This window comes from Salmo trutta, unplaced genomic scaffold (assembly GCF_901001165.1).
Source record: "Salmo trutta unplaced genomic scaffold, fSalTru1.1, whole genome shotgun sequence".
Lineage (NCBI taxonomy): Eukaryota > Metazoa > Chordata > Actinopteri > Salmoniformes > Salmonidae > Salmo > Salmo trutta.
The window spans coordinates 399,791-417,105 of NW_021822679.1; the positions used below are offsets into that span (position 1 = coordinate 399,791).

Below are 17,315 nucleotides of genomic sequence, written 5' to 3' on the forward strand. Positions count from 1 at the left end.
CCAGTATAGTCCAGTCCAGTATAGTCCAGTATAGTTCAGTCCAGTATAGTTCAGTCCAGTATAGTTTAGTCCAGTATAGTCCAGTCCAGTATAGTTCAGTATAGTCCAGTATAGTCCATTCCAGTATAGTTCAGTCCAGTATAGTTTAGTTCAGTCCAGTATAGTTCAGTCTAGTCCAGTATAGTCCAGTCCAGTATAGTTAAGTATATTCCAGTATAGTCCAGTCCAGTATAGTCCAGTATAGTCCAGTCCAGTATAGTTCAGTATAGTACAGTATAGTCCAGTCCAGTATAGTTCAGTCCAGTGTAGTTCAGTATAGTCCAGCATAGTCCAGTATAGCCCAGCCCAGTACAGTCCAATATAGTCCACTCCAGTATAGTTCAGTATAGTCCAGTCCAGTAAAGTCCAGTCCAGTATAGTTTAGCCCAGTATAGTCCAGTCCAGTATAGCTTAGTCCAGTCCAGTATAGTTCAGTATAGTCCAGTATAGTCCAGTCCAGTATAGTTCAGTTCAGTATAGTTTAGTTCAGTCCAGTATAGTTCAGTATAATTCAGTATAGTCCAGTCCAGTATAGTTCAGTTCAGTATAGCTTAGTCCAGTCCAGTATAGTTCAGTATAGTCCAGCATAGTTTAGTTCAGTATAGTTCAGTTCAGTATAGTTTAGTTCAGTCCAGTATAGTTCAGTATAGTTCAGTATAGTTCAGTCCAGTATAGTTCAGTCCAGTATAGTTCAGTCCAGTATAGTTCAGTCCAGTATAGTTCAGTCCAGTCCAGTATAGTCCAGTTAAGTCCAGTATAGTTCATTCCAGTATAGTTCAGTTCAGTATAGTTCAGTATAGTCCAGTCAATTAGAGTTCAGTATAGTTTAGTCCAGTATAGTTCAGTTTTGTTCAGTCCAGCATAGTTCAGTCCAGTATAGTTTAGTTCAGTGTAGTTCAGTACAGTTTAGTTCAGTCCAGTATAGTTCAGTCCAGTATAGTTCAGTATAGTTTAGTCCAGTATAGTTTAGTCCATTATAGTTCAGTCCAGTATAGTTCAGTTCAGTAAAGTTTAGTAAAGTCCAGTCCAGTATAGTCCAGTCCAGTATAGTTCAGTATAGTCCAGTATAGTTCAGTCCAGTATAGTTCAGTCCAGTAAAGTTTAGTAAAGTACAGTCCAGTATAGTCCAGTCCAGTATAGTTCAGTATAGTTCAGTATAGTTCAGTCCAGTATAGTTTAGTCCAGTGTAGTTCAGTACAGTTTAGTTCAGTCCAGTGTAGTTCAGTCCAGTATAGTTCAGTATAGTTCAGACCAGTATAGTTTAGTTCAGTATAGTTCAGTCCAGTATAGTTCAGTTCAGTATAGTCCAGTATAGTTCAGTCCAGTGTAGTTAAGTATAGTTCAGTCCAGTATAGTCCAGTCCAGTTCAGTCCAGTATAGTTCAGTCCAGTGTAGTCCAGAATAGTTCAGTCCAATATAGTTCAGTCCAGTCCAGTATAGTTCAGTATAGTCCAGTATAGTTCAGTATAGTCCAGTATAGTCCAGTGTAGTTCAGTATAGTCCAGTATAGTTCAGTATAGTCCAGTATAGTCCAGTCCAGTATAGTTCAGTCCAGTATAGTCCAGTATAGTCCAGTTCCGTCCGGTATAGTTCAGTATATTCCAGTATAGTCCAGTCCAGTATAGTTCAGTCCAGTATAGTCCAGTCCAGTATAGTCCAGTCCAGTATAGTTCAGTATAGTCCAGTATAGTTCAGTCCAGTATAGTTCAGTCCAGTATAGTTCAATCCAGCATAGTTCAGTATAGTCCAGTATAGTTCAGTCCAGTATAGTTCAGTGTAGTATTGTTCAGTCCAGTATAGTTCAGTGTAGTATAGTTCAGTCAAGAATAGTTCAGTGTTGTCCAGTCCAGTATAGTCCAGTATAGTTCAGTCCAGTTTAGTTAAGGTCAATCCAGGAGAGTTCAGTCCAGTATAGTTCAGTATAGTCCAGTCCAGTATAGTTCAGTCCAGTATAGTCCAGTATAGTATAGTTCAGTATAGTCCAGTCCAGTTTAGTTCAGTCCAGTATAGTCCAGTATAGTCCAGTTCAGTATAGTCCAGTCCAGTAGAGTTCAGTCCAGTATAGTTTTGTCCAGTATAGTTTAGTTCAATCCAGTATAGTCCAGTATAGTTTAGTCCAGTCCAGTCCAGTAGAGTTCAGTCCAGTATAGTTTTGTCCAGTATAGTTTAGTTCAATCCAGTATAGTCCAGTATAGTTTAGTCCAGTATAGTCTAGGTTAGTCCAGTCCAGTATAGTTCAGTATAGTCCAGTCCAGTATAGTTCAGTCCAGTCCGGTCCAGTATAGTTCAGTCCAGTATAGTTCAGTATAGTCCAGTCCAGTTTAGTTCAGTCCAGTATAGTCCAGTATAGTTCAGTATAGTCCAGTCTAGTAGAGTTCAGTCCAGTATAGTTTTGTCCAGTATAGTTTAGTTCAATCCAGTATAGTCCAGTATAGTTCAGTCCAGTCCGGTCCAGTATAGTTCAGTCCAGTATAGTTCAGTATAGTCCAGTCCAGTATAGTTCAGTCCAGTATAGTTTAGTTCAGTCCAGTATAGTTCAGTCCGGTATAGTTCAGTCCAGTCCAGTATAGTCCAGTCCAGTATAGTTTAGTTCAGTCCAGTACAGTTTAGTCCAGTATAGTCCAGTCCAGTATAGTTCAGTATAGTCCAGTCTAGTATAGTTTATTTTAGTCCAGTATAGTCCAGTCCAGTATAGTTCAGTCCAGCATAGTCCAGTTCAGTATAGTCCAGTATAGTTCAGTCCAGTATAGTTCAGTCCAGTATAGTTCAGTATAGTTCAGTTCAGTATAGTTCAGTCCAGTATAGTCCAGTATAGTTTAGTTCAGTCCAGTACAGTTTAGTCCAGTCCAGTATAGTTCAGTATAGTCCAGTATAGTCTAGTATAGTCCAGTCCAGTATAGTTTAGTTCAGTCTAGTATAGTTTAGTTTTGTCCAGTCCAGTATAGTTCAGTATAGTCCAGTCCAGTCCAGTATAGTTCAGTCCAGTATAGTCCAGTATAGTTTAGTTCAGTCCAGTATAGTTTAGTTTTGTCCAGTATAGTTTAGTTCAGTCCAGTATAGTTTAGTTTTGTCCAGTATAGTCCAGTCCAGTATGGTTCAGTATAGTTCGTTAGCTAACCTAGCCACTGTAGCTAGTCAGTAACTCCTCCAGTATGTGTTGATGTGATGTAGCTAGTTCGTTAGCTACGCTAGCCACAGTAGCTAGTCAGTAACTCCTCTGGTATGTGTTGATGTGATGTATCTAGTTCGTTAGCTAAGCTAGCCACTGTAGCTAGTCAGTAACTCCTCCAGTATGTGTTGATGTGATGTAGCTAGTTCGTTAGCTAAGCTAGCCACAGTAGCTAGTCAGTAACTCCTCCAGTATGTGTTGATGTGATGTAGCTAGTTCGTTAGCTAAGCTAGCCACTGTAGCTAGTCAGTAACTCCTCCAGTATGTGATGATGTGATGTAGCTAGTTCGTTAGCTAAGCTAGCCACTGTAGCTAGTCAGTAATTCATCTCTTTGGGGGGGGGGGGGGGGGGGGGGGGGTTAAGCATTACATGACCTGGTATAATGGTGCGTTGGTCAGTTATACAGTTAATACGTTATTTTTGTGTTTTGATGAGATGTTGGCTTGTAATGCAGAGTTGACTTGTAAAGCTCGTCTGTGGCTGCAGAAGCCTAGTTGTGGGTTGACTGTTACTATACTACACAGTACAGGACACTGCACTTCCTTATGTAGTGGTCCGACACCCCCATCTAGTGGTCGCTTGGTGCTACTGCTGCACTGGTACTGTAAGTTGAGCAATAGTTCAGAACGAGGAAGCAGGTCAACACAAGTTTAATTAGGAAAATGTTAAATATATACATTTTAGTCATTTAGCAGACGCTCTTATCCAGAGCGACTTACAGTAGTGAATGCATACATTTCAAATTCCTGCATTTGTTTTTGTACTGGCCACCGTGGGAATCGAACCCACAACCCTGGCGTTGCACACACCATGCTGGCGTTGCAAACACCATGCTCTACCAACTGAGCCACAGGGAAGGCCGTTATGCATTTGCCACATCCATTTTTTAAAAACTTTATAATGAACTATACACTGAGTGGACAAAACATTAAGAACACCTTCCTAATATTGAGTTGAATCCCTTTATGCCCTCAGAACAGCCTCAATTCGTCTGGACATGGACTCTACAAGGTGCTGAAAGCGTTCCACAGGGATGCTGGCCCATGTTGACTCTAATGCTTCCCACAGTTGTGGCAAGTTGGCTGGATGTCCTTTGGGAAACTCAGTGTAGACTACACACAAATGCAGCCTTCACCTTGATGGGAACTTACATTCTTACATAAAAAAAATAGTATTTATCCCTTAAACTATTTTCACCAGGATGAGCGACAAAAAATGTTGTAATGTGTCTGAGATATGTTGTATTGTAAATAAATTATTCTAATTCAAAAAATAAAAATAGGAAAATGCTAAGATTGTTTTACTCCATTGTTTGTAAGCAATGTAATTGCGAACACACTTTATGCTATACCCTCAAAACATAGTAAAACTATCCCATTCTGACTGAAGCTTTCACCACAGTCACCACAGCTAAAGGGTTTCTCTCCCATTTGAGTCAGTTGTGCGTGGTTAAGGTCTCCCCGCGATTGAAGCTCTTCCCACAGCAACCACAACTAAATGATTTCTCTCCTGTGTGAGTCATTATATGAATAGTTAGGTTATTTTGGAAGCAGGAAGCTTTTCCTCTCTGTCCTTGTTTTCTTTCTTCTGCCCGTTTTCATCCTTTCTTTCCTTTGTGGACAGAATCTACATGCCTCAGCAGATGAGTCTTACGAGTGAATCTTTTCTCACAGACTGAGCAGCCATGTTGTTTCTCTCCTGTGTGAGTCAGTTTATGAGCGGTTAGGTAGCGCTTGACACTGAAGCTTTTCCCACAGTCACCACAGCTAAATGATTTCTCTACCATGTGAGTCAGTTGATGCCTGGTTAGGTAGCTCTTGACACTGAAGCTTTTCTCACAGTCACCACAGTTAAATTATTTCTCTCCCGTGTGAGTCAGTTTATGAGTGGTTAGGTTGTGCTTGACACGGAAGCGTTTCCCACAGTCACCACAGCTAAAAGGTTTCTCACCTCTGTGAATCAGTTTATGAACAGTAAGGGATCCCTTCTGACTGAAGCTTTTCCCACAGTCACCACAGCTATATGGTTTCTCTCCTGTGTGAATCAGTTTATGCTTCTGTAGGTCCCCCTTCTGAGTGAAGCTTTTCCTGCAGTCACCACAGCTAAAAGGTTTCTCTCCTGTGTGAATCAGTTTATGCTTCCGTAGCTGCCACTTCTGAGCGAAGCTTTTCCCACAGTCACTACAATTAAATGGTTTCTCTCCAGTGTGAGTCAATATGTGGAAGGTTAGGTTCGCCCTGCGACTAAAGCTATTCCCACAGTCGCCACAGATAAATGATTTCTCTCCCGTGTGAGTCAGTTTATGCCTGGTTAGGTGCTGCTTGACACGGAAGCTTTTCCCACAGTCACCACAGTTAAATGATTTCTCTCCTGTGTGAGTCAGTTTATGCCTGGCTAGGTTCTGCTTGACACTGAAGCTTATCCCACAGTCACCACAGCTAAAAGGTTTCTCACCTGTGTGAATCAGTTTATGAACAGTAAGGGATCCCTTCTGACTGAAGCTTTTCCCACAGTCACCACAGCTATATGGTTTCTCTCCTGTGTGAATCAGTAAATGTTCAGTTAGGCTCATCTTCTGATTGAAGCTTTTCCCACAGTCACCACAGCTAAAAAGTTTCTCTCCTTTGTGAATCCTCATGTGCCTGGGGAGACCACCTTTGTGTTTGAAGGTCTTGCTACAAACAGGGCAGATATAGGGTTTCCCACCATGACAGAGTCGGACATGGGCCTTCAGTTTACAGGTGGAGTTGTAGTGTTTATTGCAGAAGCAGCATTCACTGGGTCTCTTCTTGGTGAGAGTCACATGTCTCTGCAGGTCAGCTTTCAGAGCAAACGTTTCACCACAGTCACGGCAGTGGTGAGTTCTTCTAGATGTGGTGCTGGGTTTGGAACAGTGTTTCTCCAATGGTGGACTGGGACCCAATGCTGGGCTGCTGTCAAGTCCTACTGTGTAGCTGCTTACAGCTGACTTGTGGCTGGAGGCATTGTTTTGATTATCTGGATGGTCACAGGGAATGTTGAGACCCTTAATGTGGGTCACAGTGACAAAAGGTTTGAGATCCACTGGTTTAGTGTCACTCTCTCCTTTCTCCACAGTCTGGGTTTGGGGAAGAGTCAAGGACTGAAGTGGGTCCTCCAGATCACATTCACTTTTCACACAGGAAGTAGTGAATATGGAGTCTTTGGTATCAAAGAGTCCTTGAAGCTGCTCTTCCTGCTGACTGGTCCTGACTTCCTCCTGTTCCTCTTTAATCTGTGTGGGCTCTGGGTCCTCCTGCCCCAGACTGGGGCTCCATTCCTGCTCACAGTGCTGCTGCTCAGGGGGAACCTCCTCTTCAGAGAGAGAAAGAGAGAACTGCAGGGAGTCTGGAGGGAAGGAGAGGAAGAACAGATGTTATTTATATACTACAGAATTTAATAGAACACTTGAATCACAAATGTGAATTATATAATTTTTTTAAATTGAAAACGTCTTTATTGGCATTGATCCAAAATAACAACAGGAGCTAAAATAATGTGCAATACAGATAAAAATAGTTTTACTGCTCCCAAACTTGATATTTTAATAAAGCTTGTACACGTCTTAATAATTTGAGAGATTTCTCAGAAAACTAGATGTTTTAATCACCGTATGCTTACTTCTATTATGACCTCACGGCGTTTAAGATGAGCAGAGTCAGGGGTCTACAGGACTGAAGCCGTACTCTGCCTACTGCCATCATCAATATAATATTGAATTACTAGTGTGAACGTAAACGTACTCACAGTCTCTAATGAAATGCATTGGAGTCAGAAAGGCTGTGCTATATAAGCTATTTCAATCATCTTTTCCTGACAGATAACTTTTTAATTATGCCCGGTGAATCTTAGCTATATTATAAACTGTTCTTTAAAAATGGATGCAATGGAGATCCCTGTTACCGGAAACAGTTTATTAACTAAGTAGAACCGTAGCTAGCTAGGTATTAGATCTACGTACAAACCTATTCTACATAGTTTTATCTCTGGTGTCCTCCGCAGCAGTCTCCGTAGCAGATCATTCTCTTCCTGGTACTCTGCTACAGTTTCCTCAACCGCACCAAGAATCTCCACAGCAGCAGATGCCGTTAAACATTCATTTAACAACACACAAAACAACTGTAGTTTAGACGTTTTCAGTGGACTGAGAGTTGGGTGTTCAGCTAGTATGGCTTCTTGATGTGGGTCCATCTGATCACATTCACTTTTCACACAGGAAGGAGTGAATATGGAGTCTCTGGTATCAACGAGCCCTTGAAGCTGCTCTTCCTGCTGACTGGTCCTGACTTCCTCTTGATCCTCTTTCATCTTTCTGGTCTCTGGGTCCTCCTGCCCCAGACTGGGGCTCCACTCCTGCTGCTCAGGGGGAACCTCCTCTTCAGAGACAGAGAGCTGCAGGGAGTCTGGAGGGAAGGAATAGCAGAGGTTTACACTCCCCTATGTATTTATTTAGACAGTGAAACTAACATTTACAAATGTGGCTCTATATTCCAGAATTTGGGATTTGAGATCAAATGTTTATATGAGGTGACAATACAGAATGTCACCTTTAATTTGAGGGAATTTTCATAAGATCTGTTTTACCATTTAGAAATCAAAGCACTTTATGCATCTAGTCCCCCAACGTGAAGAAGTCATAAGTGTTTGGATAAATTAACTTAGTGTATTACAGTAGTCAGAAGTGTAGTATTTGATCCCATATTCCTTACACACATTAAGCTTGTGAAACAACAAACTTGTTGAATACATTAGCAGGGGTGGGTATAACGTGGGGAACATTCCAACAGGAATCTGTTCCCAAAACTACGTAAATAACAAGGATGTCAACAAACAATGCATACAACGTAGCCTAATCAATTCACCTAGCTAACTAGCTGCCGAATAGGCATCAACTCACCACCTAGCTAACTAGCTGCCGAATAGGCATCAACTCACCACCTAGCTAACTAGCTGCCGAATAGGCATCAACTCACCACCTAGCTAACTAGCTGCCGAATAGGCATCAACTCACCACCTAGCTAACTAGCTGCCGAATAGGCATCAACTCACCACCTAGCTAACTAGCTGCCGAATAGGCATCAACTCACCACCTAGCTAACTAGCTGCCGAATAGGCATCAACTCACCACCTAGCTAACTAGCTGCCCAATAGGCATCAACTCACCACCCAGCTAACTAGCTGCCGAATAGGCATCAACTCACCACCTAGCTAACTAGCTGCCGAATAGGCATCAACTCACCACCCAGCTAACTAGCTGCCGAATAGGCATCAACTCACCACCCAGCTAACTAGCTGCCGAATAGGCATCAACTCACCACCCAGCTAACTAGCTGCCGAATAGGCATCAACTCACCACCTAGCTAACTAGCTGCCGAATAGGCATCAACTCACCACCTAGCTAACTAGCTGCCGAATAGGCATCAACTCACCACCTAGCTAACTAGCTGCCGAATAGGCATCAACTCACCACCTAGCTAACTAGCTGCCGAATAGGCATCAACTCACCACCTAGCCAACTAGCTGCCCAATAGGCATCAACTCACCACTTAGCCAACTAGCTGCCGAATAGGCATCAACTCACCACCTAGCTAACTAGCTGCCGAATAGGCATCAACTCACCACCTAGCTAACTAGCTGCCGAATAGGCATCAACTCACCACCTAGCTAACTAGCTGCCGAATAGGCATCAACTCACCACCTAGCTAACTAGCTGCCGAATAGGCATCAACTCACCACCTAGCCAACTAGCTGCCGAATAGGCATCAACTCACCACATAGCTAACTAGCTGCTGAATAGGCATCAACTCACCACATAGCTAACTAGCTGCCGAATAGGCATCAACTCACCACCTAGCTAACTAGCTGCCGAATAGGCATCAACTCACCACCTAGCTAACTAGCTGCCGAATAGGCATCAACTCACCACGTTGCTTATTCTTTTTATTCTTTTTTCCTCTTAGAGTTTAACCATTTATGTTCTTTAATACAGGGCCGACATACAAGTTCCTTACTTTTTTCCCCCTTCTACTTGCCTCTTCCATTTTTGTGGTAATGCTGCAATTAATTGGTTGTAAATTTGGGTAGAGCAGACATTTCAATATGTCTGTGTTAGCTGCATGTGTGACATAACTCCACCAGTCCTATTTATAATATCATTCACTAAAATTATACCTTTTCTAAACATTTCTTTGAAAAACACAGTTTTTTTATCAGTTAGTATATTTGAATTTAACCACAATATTTGTTGTATTATTTGTTCTGTCTTTTCAGGTGGATTAAACTGAAATTGCAACCAACTTTCTAAGGCTTGTTTAAAAAATAAAGATATTTTGGAGATTCTTTTCTTTTCAAACAACCGAAAGTGGGCAGGTGTAATCTGAATAAAGGGGAAAAATACCATTCTCGAACATAGGCTGAGACATTCCTACCAATTTACTAGAGAGCCAGTTTGGATTTAAGTATAATTTTTGTATGACTGATGCCTTTAGTGGGAGGTCTAATGCTTTAATATTTAATCATTTCTGCCCTCAGAATTCATACATTCGTTATATAAATAGGCCCTTTTAATTTTGTCTGGCTTGCCGTTCCAAATAAAATTTAATATTTTTTGTTCATATAATTTATAAACAGGTCACTAGGTGTAGGCAAAACCATAAACAAATAGGTAAACTGTGATATGACTAAAGAGTTAATCAGGGTGATTTTTCCACATATAGACAGGTATTTTCCTTTCCATCGTAGCAAGATCTTATCTATTTTTGCTAACTTTCTATAAAAATGTATTGGAGTGATATCATTTCTTTCTTTTGGGATTTGTATACCGAGTATGTCCACATCTCCGTCAGACCATTTAATTGGTAAACTACATGGTAATGTATAATTAGCATTTTTTAGTGATCCAATATAATATAGTACAATTATCATAATTTGGTTTTAATCCAGAGAGGATAGTAAAAGTATCTAGATCCGTTATGAGGCTGTGGATGGATTCTAATTGTGATTTTAAAAGAAAACATGAATCATCAGTGTACAATGACAGCTTCGTTTTTAAGCCATGGATTTCTAATCCCTTAATAGTATTGTTTGATCTAATCTTAACAGCTAACATTTCGATGGCAATAATAAATAAATATGCCGACAGTGGACAACCTTGTTTTACTCCTCTAGATAGTTTAAAACTTTCTGAGATGTAGCCATTATTTACTATTTTACACCTAGGGTTGCTATACATAACTTTAACCCATTTTATAAGAGATTCCCCAAAATTGAAATATTCTAGGCATTTATATATAAACTCCAGTCGTACTTTATCAAAAGCCTTTTCAAAATCAGCTATGAAAAACAGGCCTGGTGTCCCCGATATTTCATAGTGTTCTATTGCTTCCATTACTTGTTGTATATTATCTCCAATGTATCGCCCATGTAAAAAACCTGTCTGATTAGGATGAATAATATCTGACAATACTTTTTTAATTCCATGCGCCAAGCATTTTGCTAGGATTTTTGCATCACAACACTGAAGTGTAAGAGGTCTCCAATTTTTTAAATGGACTGGATCTTTATATATACCACTTGGGTTCCTGTTTCAGTAATAATGAAATCAGACCTTCTTGTTGTGTGTCTGATAATCTACCGTTTATATAGGAGTGGTTAAAACATGCTAATAATGGTCCTCTGATTATATCAAAAAAAGTTTTGTATACTTCCACTGGTATGCCATCCAGCCCTGGAGTTTTCCCAGCCTTAAAGGCCCCAATTGCATCAAGAAGTTCCTCCTCTGTAATTTGGCCTTCACATGAGTCTTTCTGTACAGATGTTAATTTTACATTATTATTAGGAAAAAAATTAATACAATTTGTTTCAGTTAGTGGAGATGTAGGAGACTAAAACGAAAACATATTCTTAAAAAGTACTTTACATCCTCTTTCAAAATATCATTTGGTGAATCATGAGTGACTCAATTTGTAACAAGTTTTAATACATTTTTTTGGGAAGCATTTCTATATTGAAGATTGAAAAATAATTTGGTGCATTTTTCCCCATATTCCATCCAGTTCGCTTTATTTTTATAATATATAACACTGGATCTTTCTTGAATAAGTTCCTTCATTTATTTTTAGTTTTCCTCTAACTTATTCTGTGCCTCTATGGAACCGTTTTTATTGCTATCTAACTGTACTGTTAGTCCTTCAATTTCCTTTGTTAATATGGACTCTTATGATCTAAATTGCATTTGTTTTATAGATGAGTCCTGAATTGCATGGCCTCTAAAGGCTCATTTAAAAGTGTCCCATACAATAAGGGGATCTGCTGTACCTATGTTATGTCTGAAAAAGTCAGTTATAAATTCTTCTGTCCTAGTTCTAAACAATTTATCATCTAGTAAGCTTTGATTAAATTTCCAATATCCTCGCCCACGTGGAAATTCTGTAAGAGTAATATATATGCCAATTATGTGATGATCTGACCGCATTCTGTCCCCTAGCAACACTTTTTAAACTTTTTGTGCCAGAGAGAATGGCATAATAATTAGGCAAAGACTCAGCATCTGCAAAAGGTTCGTACGGTTTATTCAGAGAACGTTCTGCCCAACATTAACAAAGAAGTTCATTTTATCCTCTCTCTCCGTTTACGCACACACCTCCACACAAACAGTAGATAACCTACGCACGCACATACAGTAGGTGAATAGTATCTCCCTGATCCACCTCTACGCAGACGACACCATTCTGTATACTTCTGGCCCTTCTTTGGACACTGTGTTAACCTCTCTCGGGTATGTGGGACGAAATCGTCCCACCTAGTCAACAGCCAGTGGAATCGAGTGGCGCGATATTCAAAAACCTTAAAAATGCTATTACTTCAATTTCTCAAACATATGACTATTTTACACCATTTTAAAGACAAGACTCTCGTTAATCTAACCACATTGTCCGATTTCAAAAAGGCTTTACAATGAAAGCAAAACATTAGATTATGTCAGAGTACCCAGCCAGAAATAATCACACACCCATTTTTCAAGCTAGCATATAATGTCACAAAAACCAAAACCACAGCTAAATGCAGCACTAACCTTTGATGATCTTCATCAGATGACACTCCTAGGCCATTATGTTATACAATACATGCATGTTTTGTTCAATCAAGTTCATATTTATATCAAAAACCAGCTTTTTACATTAGCATGTGACGTTCAGAAAATAGCGATAATATTCCTACCGGGAGACGTCGTTTTCGTTCAAAGACTGAAAGAAGAAAATGGACTCTTCACGTGCACGCCCGTGTCATTGTTCTCAGATCAACCACTATCCAAATGCGCTACTGTTTTTCAGCCAGGGACTGCAGAGTCATCATTCAACGTTCTGGCGCCTTCTGAGAGCCTATGGGAGCCTTAGAAAATGTCACGTTACAGCAGAGATCCTCAGTTTTCGATAAAGAGGCTATAGAAGGCCAAGAAATGGTCAGAGAGGGCACTTCCTGTATGGAATCTTCTCAGGTTTTGGCCTGCCATATGAGTTCTGTTATACTCACAGACACCATTCAAACAGTTTTAGAAACTTTAGGGTGTTTTCTATCCAAATCAAACAATTATATGCATATTCTAGTTTCTGGACAGGAGTAATAACCAGATTAAACCGGGTACGTTTTTTATCCGGATGTGAAAATACTGCCCCCTACCCTAGAGAGGTTAACTAACATCCAGACGAGCTTCAATGACATACAACTCTCCTTCCGTGGCCTTCAACTGCTCTTAAACGCAAGTAAAACTAAATGCATGCTCTTCAACCGATCGCTGCCAGCACCTGCCCACCCGTCCTGCATCACTACTCTGGACGGTTCTGACTTAGAATCTGTGGACAATTACAAATACCTAGGTGTCTGGTTAGACTGTAAACTCTCCTTCCAGACTCACATTAAGCATCTCCAATCCAAAATTAAATCTAGAATCGGCTTCCTATTTTGCAACAAAGCATCCTTCACTCATGCTGCCAAACATATCCTCTTAAAACTGACTATCCTGCTGATCCTTGACTTCGGCGATGTAATTTACAAAATAGCATCCAACACTCTACTCAGCAAACTGGATGCAGTCTATCACAGTGCCATCCGTTGTCACCAAAGCCCTATATACTACCCACCACTGCGACTTGTACGCCCTCGTTGGCTGGCCTTCGCTTCATATTCGTCGCCAAACCCACTGGCTCCAGGTCATCTATAAGTCTTTGTTAGCTAAAGCCCCGCCTTATCTCAGCTCACTGGTCACCATAGCAGCACCCACCCATAGCTTGCGCTCCAGTAGGTACATTTCACTGGTCATCCCCAAAGCCAATTCCTCATTTGGCCGCCTTTCCTTCCAGTTCTCTGCTGCCAATGACTGGAACGAATTGCAAAACATTTTTTTATGAATGTTTTTTTAAATAAAAAATAAATAAAATTGGCTGGAGACTGATATTTCCCTCACTAACTTTAAGCATCAGCTGTCAGAGCAGCTCACAGATCACTGCACCTGTACATAGCCCATCTGTAAATAGCCCATCCTACTACCTCATCCCCATATTGTTATTTTTTTTCTCCTTTGCACCCCAGTATCTCTACTAGCACATTCATCTTCTGCACATCTATCACTCCAGTGTTTATTGCTAAATTGTAATTGTAATCTTACTGCATTTGCACACACTGTATATAGATTTATTTTTCTAATGTGTTATTGACTGTAAGTTTGTTCATTCCATGTGTAACTCTGTGTTGTTGCTTGTGTCCCACTGCTTTGCATTATCTTGGCCAGGTCAAAGTTGTAAATGAGAACGTATTCTCAACTGGCCTACCTGGTTAAATAAAGGTGAAATAAAAAATAAATAAACATCCATCCCAAAATGCTGAACTCCCCTGTTATTGGGGAGGGGGTGTATGATCTTCATTATTCATGATTTATTCGTGATTATCCGTAATCATAGTAGCAGCCACATTAATGTAGTAGTGTTCTGAAACATTATATTCTTATTTACAATAAAAAACAATGACTCCAAAAGTACAATACGTTACACTTGAAATGTGTGTAATTTACCAGACGCTCTTATCTGCAGCAATTACAGGATACATCAGGGTTAAGTGCTTTGCTCAAGTGCACATGGACAGATTTTTAACCTCATGTGGAAATAGTGAAGGGGTCTGAATACTTTCCGAATGCACTGTACATACGTACCTGTTCTACATAGTTGAACCTCTGATGTGATCTCCAGCAGTCTCCGTAGCCGATCATTCTCCTCCTGGTATTTCACTACCGTTTTCTCAACTTCCCCGAAAATCTCCACAGCAGCCGAAGTTAAGAGCTCATTTAAAAACACATGAAACGACTGTTGTTGAGACATTTTAAGTTGACTGGTAGCTAGTTAGCTATTCAGCTGCTAGCTTCTTCCACGTTGAAAGAACGATGTTCACAAGAAAGAAAAGTCCACTCGTAAGCTCACTTCCGCCTGTATCAGCGGGTGGCAAGACAATACCACAGCGCCTCTATGTGGATGGAGAGTTAACTACAAGGTACAGACCTTTTTTTTTTAAATGAAACTTTTATTTAATCAGGCAAGTCAATTAAGAACAAATTCTTATTTACAGTGACGTCATCCTGGGGAACAGTGTGTTTATTGGCTTGTTCAGAATGACAGATTTTTATCTGGTCATTTCTGGGATTTGATCCAGCAACCTTTTGGTTACTGGCCCTACATTCTAACCACAAGGCTACTGGCCACCCAAGACTAGCAGTGATAATAGAAATAGAAAGCTACATGTGGGGAAAACGTTATAATATATCATATAACTTATTGTATGAACTGAATTGAAAGACAACTCATTGTAACACAGGCGACTCCTGAAAGCTGCAACGGCTTGGGACTTCATTCTATAGCTGGAGGACTCCTGATATCTCCAGGAGTCATACGTATCATTTTTTGTTGTCTTTATCTGTTGAGTTATTTGAGGAACGCTCCACACCACTCAATCACTTGATTATCTTACCTAGTTATTTACAGATTCCCATTTTGCTCTTTTGTAGCTTGGTCAAATGTGTTTAAAAAAAATATTTCTTTCTCCTCAATTCCTGATATCCAATTACGATCTTGTCTCATCGCTGCCACTCCCCAAAGGGCTCGGGAGATGCGAAGGTCGAGTCATGCGTGATGAGCCAATTAAAGCCCCCCGGCCAAAACCTTTATATTTGAAGGAGCAGGCTGGTGATTGTGACCCTGTTACTTTCTGGGGAAAGTTGGTGCCTGCAGGTGATGTCCCTGGTGGTGCCTCCTGTTCTCAAGAAACTGCCACTATACATCTTGACCATGTTTGCCACTTCCTCTCTGTCTGTATATAAAATGTATATTAAATACATTAATGAGACAAAGATTTAGAATTCATTTCAACTTATTTCGAATGTAAACATCTGCAACATTGCTGAAGAACAAAAGTGATCAGTCCAGTTCAGTCCAGTATAGTCCAGTATAGTTCAGTATAGATCAATATAGTTCAGTATAGTTCAGTCCAGTATAGTTCAGTCCAGAATAGTCCAGTATAGTTCAGTATAGTTCAGTATAGTCCAGTATAGTTCAGTCCAGTATAGTTCAGTCCAGTATAGTTCAGTATAGTTCAGTCCAGTATAGTTCAGTATAGTTCAGTCCAGTATAGTTCAGTCCAGTATAGTTCAGTATAGTTCAGTCCAGTATAGTCCAGTATAGTTCAGTCCAGTATAGTTCAGTATAGTTCAGTCCAGTATAGTTCAGTCCAGTATAGTCCAGTATAGTTCAGTCCAGTATAGTTCAGTCTAGTTCAGTCCAGTATAGTACAGTATAGTTCAGTCCAGTATAGTTCATTCCAGTATAGTCCAGTATAGTTCAGTCCAGTATAGTTCAGTATAGTTCAGTCCAGTATAGTCCAGTATAGTTTAGTCCAGTATAGTTCAGTCCAGTATAGTTCAGTTCAGTCCAGTAAAATTCAGTCCAGTCCAGTTCAGTTCAGTATAGTTCAGTCCAGTATAGTTCAGTTCAGTATAGTTCAGTTTTGTCCAGTATAGTTCAGTCAGTATAGTCCAGTTCAGTATAGTTCAGTCCAGTATAGTCCAGTCCAGTATAGTTCAGTCCAGTATAGTCCAGTCCAGTATAGTTCAGTCCAGTATAGTCCAGTCCAGTATAGTTCAGTCCAGTATAGTTCAGTATAGTTCAGTCCAGTATAGTCCAGTATAGTATAGTCCGGTATAGTTCAGTCAAGTATAGTTCAGTATAGTTCAGTCCAGTATAGTCCAGTATAGTTCAGTCCAGTATAGTTCAGTATAGTTCAGTCCAGTATAGTTCAGTTCAGTCCAGTAAAATTCAGTCCAGTATAGTTCAGTCCAGTACAGTTCAGTTTTGTCCAGTATAGTTCAGTCAGTATAGTCCAGTTCAGTCCAGTATAGTTCAGTTCAGTCCAGTATAGTCCAGTCCAGTATAGTTCAGTATAGTTCAGCCCAGTATAGTCCAGTTCCATCCAGTATAGTTCAGTATAGTCCAGTATAGTCCAGTCCAGTATAGTTCAGTGTAGTCCAGTCCAGTATAGTTCAGTCCAATATAGTTCAGTTCAGTATAGTTCAGTATAGTCCAGTCCAGTATAGTCCAGTTCCATCCAGTATAGTTCAGTATAGTCCAGTATAGTCCAGTATAGTTCAGTGTAGTCCAGTCCAGTATAGTCCAGAGTAGTTCAGTCCAGTAGTGTCCAGTATAGTTCAGTATAGTTCAGTATAGTCCAGTATAGTTCAGTCCAGTATAGTTCAGTATAGTTCAGCATAGTTCAGTCCAGTATAGTACAGTATATTTCAGTCCAGTATAGTTCAGTCCAGTATAGTCCAGTATAGTTCAGTCCAGTATAGTTCAGTATAGTATAGTTCAGTTCAGTCCAGTAAAATTCAGTCCAGTCCAGTTCAGTTCAGTATAGTTCAGTCCAGTATAGTTCAGTCCAGTCAGTCCAGTTTAGTCCAGTATAGTATAGTATAGTCCAGTCCAGTATAGTTCAGTCCAGTTCAGTGCAGTATAGTTCAGTCCAGTATAGTTCAGTATAGTTTAGTCCAGTGTT

General features: G+C 40.2%; 1 protein-coding gene across 1 annotated transcript; it reads right to left on the reverse strand.

Moving 5' to 3' along the window:
* Window positions 1–4,364: 4,364 nt before the first annotated feature.
* On the reverse strand, window positions 4,365–14,692 carry LOC115183222 (zinc finger protein 2-like). The gene is made up of 3 exons (XM_029744557.1): window positions 14,431–14,692; window positions 7,193–7,630; window positions 4,365–6,575 (listed from the first exon to the last, which is right to left on the reverse strand). Exons 1-3 carry the CDS (start codon window positions 14,594–14,596, stop codon window positions 5,065–5,067), a joined length of 2,115 nt encoding a protein of 704 aa, XP_029600417.1. The 5' UTR covers window positions 14,597–14,692; the 3' UTR covers window positions 4,365–5,064.
* Window positions 14,693–17,315: the final 2,623 nt, after the last annotated feature.

Bases quoted from the DNA above. Each gene is read 5' to 3' on its own strand.
- LOC115183222 (XM_029744557.1), bottom strand. From the start codon at position 14,596: ATGTCTCAACAACAGTCGTTTCATGTGTTTTTAAATGAGCTCTTAACT. The intron at 7,631-14,430 runs GTACGTATGTAC...CCTTCCCTCCAG, and splicing joins GGTTCAACTATGTAGAACAG to ACTCCCTGCAGCTCTCTGTC. The intron at 6,576-7,192 runs GTTTGTACGTAG...CCTTCCCTCCAG, and splicing joins GATAAAACTATGTAGAATAG to ACTCCCTGCAGTTCTCTCTT.